Raw genomic sequence first — 4,158 nt, 5'->3', positions numbered from 1 at the left:
CTGTCACGAGGCGAGCAGACACAAGGTGATGATGGCCGAGGAGAAAGCCCGTGTCACCAAGAAACCAGCAGATCGCAAGAGCGGACGCCACGGTGGACACATCCACCCCAGGCCCTCCCTGGGCTCCTCTCAGGTGTGCTGCGCAGCTCGGAGGCCACGCACCGCCTCGGAGACTCAGACGGACTTCCCGGAGGCCCGCCCGGGGCAGCTCCGGACAGCTGGCCCTTTGTGGAGGCACCTCAAGCCCTGGTCAGGTCCCAGGTTCCCGCAGCCACTGCTCCGGACAGTCTCCCAGGCTCCCCAGCCTGTCCTTCAGGGTCACGGACACGCTGACGCCACCCTCATGGGAGTGCCCACTGGAGCCCACCAACCCTGCAGAGGCCCCAGCCCTCCCAGCTAGAGTCTCGGAAAACGACCTGACTGAAGTCCACACGTGCCTGTAGCAGTGCGTCTTAATCACGCCCTTGGGCTTGGATGGACTGACTGGACTTCCAGAAGGTGGGGACTGTGTCCTGCGTGTCCAGGGACCTCTCCCAGGATTGGGACCCCAGGGGCCATCGTTACCTGGACCAGGCCCGCCAGCAGGTAGAGCCCCACGAAGGTTTTGTCGTTTGGGACTGACTGGCCTTCCACCAGGTAGATGATGGAGAAGAAGATCAGGTGGCCTGGAACCACCAGGAAGAGCAGGACGCGGGCCGACGTGGAGTTGATTTCTGGAAGAAACAGAGCAGGGGAGGCAGCGTGAGCTGCTGGCAGTGAGGCGCCCACGGCCCCTCTTCCTGCTGCCTGTGCTTACGGAGCAGCTGCGTGTGCAGCGTGTCTAGCGACGGGGATGAGGCCTGTCATTCCCTTGGGAGCTGACGTCGTAGGGAAGAGAGAAAAACCAGCATCAAGTAGCAGAAACAAAAGTCATTTCAAACCTGACGGGTACTAGGCGGAAGGCTGACCGGGCTCAAGTGGTGGGGAGTGGGGGTGGGACGCCGAAGCCCCGGGCGGAGGGGGAAGGAGGACGTGCAGGGCTTCGGGGCGCCGAAGGCTCCGGCGTGGGCAGCCCCTCCCTCACGCAGGACCTGGGGACGCCCGTCAGCACACTCTCCTCAGTGTCTGTGCTCATGGGTTTGAGACACTGCGCGAAATGGGATTTCACAGTTTGCAACCGCCGTGAAACCACCCGTGGGGACACGACAGCTTCTCAGGCAGAAATGAGGAACTGCAGTGAGAAGTCCGTCTCCGTTTCCTTCTGAGTTAACCATAAAGCGTTTCATCAGCTAAAGAAAGAAAAGGAGGACAAATCAAACGTAACTACGAAGTCTACCGTAAGATAACTTGTAGCGAGAGGGTGAGGACGCACAAGAGCACCAGAAGGTTCCTGGTGAAAATTCAGACGAGGGCTAACTTGAAAAAGATGAATTTTTTAAAAAACTTACAAAGGCAAGAGCAAAATAGTTATTACTATTGGCAGCCGGCATTAAAACTCAAGAAAATCTACAGAAAGACTAAACAGCGAGAATTCAGTAAAATATGTGCTGCTACAGACTGAATATCTGCTTTCCCCCCAAATCCATAAGTTGTGACCTGACCCCCAATGATGGTGTCAGGAGGTGGTCAGGTGTCCCCATGAGTGAAGGGCCCCCGAAGACCTCCCTCGCCCCCTTCTTCCCTGTCTGTGGACCAGGAGGCCGGGCCTCACCAGTGCTGGTGCCCTGACCTTGGATGTCCAGCCTCCAGAGCTGTGAGAAGCGTGTTGTTTATAAGCCCCCAGTCTGTGATTCTAAGACAGGTGCACGCTGAAATACACGCAGTACAGGGTAAAGAGCCTTTCTATATACAGACGACAAGTCAGAAAATATACAGGGACTCCCCACTTTAGACAAGGTGAGGCAGACACACTTCCTGCCCCTCTCACCACTCATCCAACAGCCCTGGACGTCATATGAAACAAACATAAGATTCTGCAAGGTGGAGGGACGAGGCGGGCTGGCCAGGGCTCCACGGCCCAGGGAGCAGCACAAGGTGAGGTCCCTGAGCTGCTGCCTTGCATCCCAGACCAGATGCTGGGGAGTCAGAACGCGAACGGTCAGTGGCCCTGGAAGACAACTCGGCACGAGCCCTCCCCGTCCCGTCCTGGCCCCGGAGGTGAGAGGCTGGAGTTTGGGGGGGTAGCCAGGCCCCCTCCCTCCTGGCCAGGCAGGGGCAGAGGAATAGGACTTGAAAAGTAACAAAAGACACGACACCGCGTTGGGTCCCCAGTTCTCAGGACTGGGTCCCAGGACTCTGTGGTCCTTCCTCAAGCTTCAGGCCCAGCAGGACCAGCGCCTGCCCCTCGGGGCCTCGCCCCGGCCCCGCTCGTCCTCAGCGGGGATGCCTCCCGCCAGCCTTTCCGAGGCCCTTTTGCGCACAGCACGACTTGGAATCCCGTGTGCGTCTGCTCTGCTGGAGCGTGTCTGTCCCCAGGGGTAGGATCGGCTCCTCCATCTCTCACAGTACCTGGAGATGGTCGGTGTGCCTCTGGCTGAGCAAACGGACCGGTGAAGGCCAGGTTGGCGCGTCGGGGCTGGGCTGAGGGGGTCTACTGCCACAGACACCAGATTCTTAAAGAAACGGCCACGTGGCTTCTGGAAGACCCCAGACCCACCTGAGCTGCAGAACGTGGAGCGGGGGTTAGGCCAGCGTTTTTTCATCCAGAGGGGCAGGACCCCAGGTGTGCTCCACAGGTGCAGGTACGTGGAGATCCGGCTGGTCTGAATGGCCACCAGGTTGCCACCAACACCTGCAAAGAGAAAGAATCTGGTTTCTCCTTTTTTATACCAGTCTCTGAGTTCTATCCCTTATTTTAAGTCCAGCTTCTCCAGGAAGCCTTCCTTGACTGGTTCAGCCCTTGATTTCTTTTCTTTCCCTCCCACTTGCCCACAGATCTCGTATCTGGCACCAGGTATCAAGGTAGTAGCTGCATCACCTTGACAGCTGGCAGCTCTTAAGGAGAAGGAGGTGTGATGGGGGAGGGAGGGAGGGAAGTGGGCGGGGAGGTCTCAGGAAGCCACTCAAGGAAGAAACTTTTCACCTCAAGGCGGGAAGGAGAGGAAAGAGGGCCGAGAGTGAGGGGAGGGAGGGTTGTGTGGCAGCCGAGCTGGGGCTCATTGAGGGGGGCTCTTGGCGTCCTGGGGAGCTGACCGTGGCCAGCTCTGCTGGGGCCCCAGGCCCCAGTGACAAAGGCCCCTCGGAGCCCCTCCAGGCAGAGAGCGGGGCCTGCCCCCTGGCAACTGTCCCCTTTAGAGGGCGGTTGGGTTGCCCACTGCCTCATCCTATGGAGGATGACCCCTAACTGGGCCAGATGTGCCCCAGCTGCTCCAGAGGATGCAAAGAATGGCCATGGGCAGAGGGTGACTGCAGATCTATTTTGCTTAGCCCACGATGATTTATAAAAACAAAAAAAAAGGAAAAAATAAATTGGCGGCCTTTCCACATTAGGCCCTTAATCCAGGTTCCTGTCTCCCTGGGGCTCCGTTCCCGCCAGCCCGCAACCGGCCAGCCACCACACGGGTCGCCCAGGAGCCCGCCCTGCACTGCTCCCCACCGCCCACCTCGCCTCCCTGCGCAAGTCATTCGCGGTGCTCACTCAGCCCCTACAGACACCGAGCAGAGGACCCCAGGGGACTCTCTAGGCCTGTGGCCTCTGGGCCAGCTGCTGCTGTCCTTGTCAGTGGCCGGCCTGGCACTGGGAGAGGCCCTGTGGACTCGGCTGGGTGCAGGCCTGGCATGTACAGGACACTGTGCAGACGGCCTGGGCAGTGGGTTGTCACACTCGTTCCTCTCCGACCAGCCGGCCCCACTTACAGAGCCTTACCAGAAACTAGACACAAGCGGGGCTAAATGCCCAGAGTTAAGCCTGGAAGGTGAACCAGTGGAGGGTCCGGAGGAGACCCAGGGGATGGAGGAGATTGAGGCAAGCTGATTCCTGCCCACCCCACCGTGAACCAGTGTTGTCACGCCTTGCGTTTTAAGGAGAAGACAGGAATCCTGGTTTCTCTGTGTAAATGCTTGAGTTTTAAGTGTCATCAGTGAGTCTAAGTTAAAATGAAAGGAAAGCCACGAGAGGCCCACACCCCGGTTCTGAAGCCACACTTGGCCCCAGGTGCCAGCAGATCCCGGGTTAAAGCC

General features: G+C 58.8%; 1 protein-coding gene across 5 annotated transcripts in view; it reads right to left on the bottom strand.

Annotated features, from left to right (window-relative positions):
- Window positions 1-4,158, bottom strand: part of SLC41A3 (solute carrier family 41 member 3) — a 64,754-nt gene that overhangs the window by 871 nt on the left and 59,725 nt on the right. For 2 of the 5 annotated variants that reach the window (XM_033416047.2, XM_004285468.4), the window contains 2 exons: window positions 2,636-2,770; window positions 565-713 (listed from right to left, as the gene is read on the bottom strand). In XM_033416047.2, the coding sequence (XP_033271938.1) occupies window positions 565-713; window positions 2,636-2,770 (284 nt within the window). Of the gene's footprint in view, window positions 1-564; window positions 2,771-4,158 lie in introns of those variants that run through there. The other 3 variants (XM_049715449.1, XR_007479509.1, XM_049715448.1) reach the window with 3 other exon arrangements.

This window comes from Orcinus orca, chromosome 10, assembly GCF_937001465.1.
Source record: "Orcinus orca chromosome 10, mOrcOrc1.1, whole genome shotgun sequence".
Lineage (NCBI taxonomy): Eukaryota > Metazoa > Chordata > Mammalia > Artiodactyla > Delphinidae > Orcinus > Orcinus orca.
This window is presented reverse-complemented; position numbering and strand designations above follow the sequence as displayed.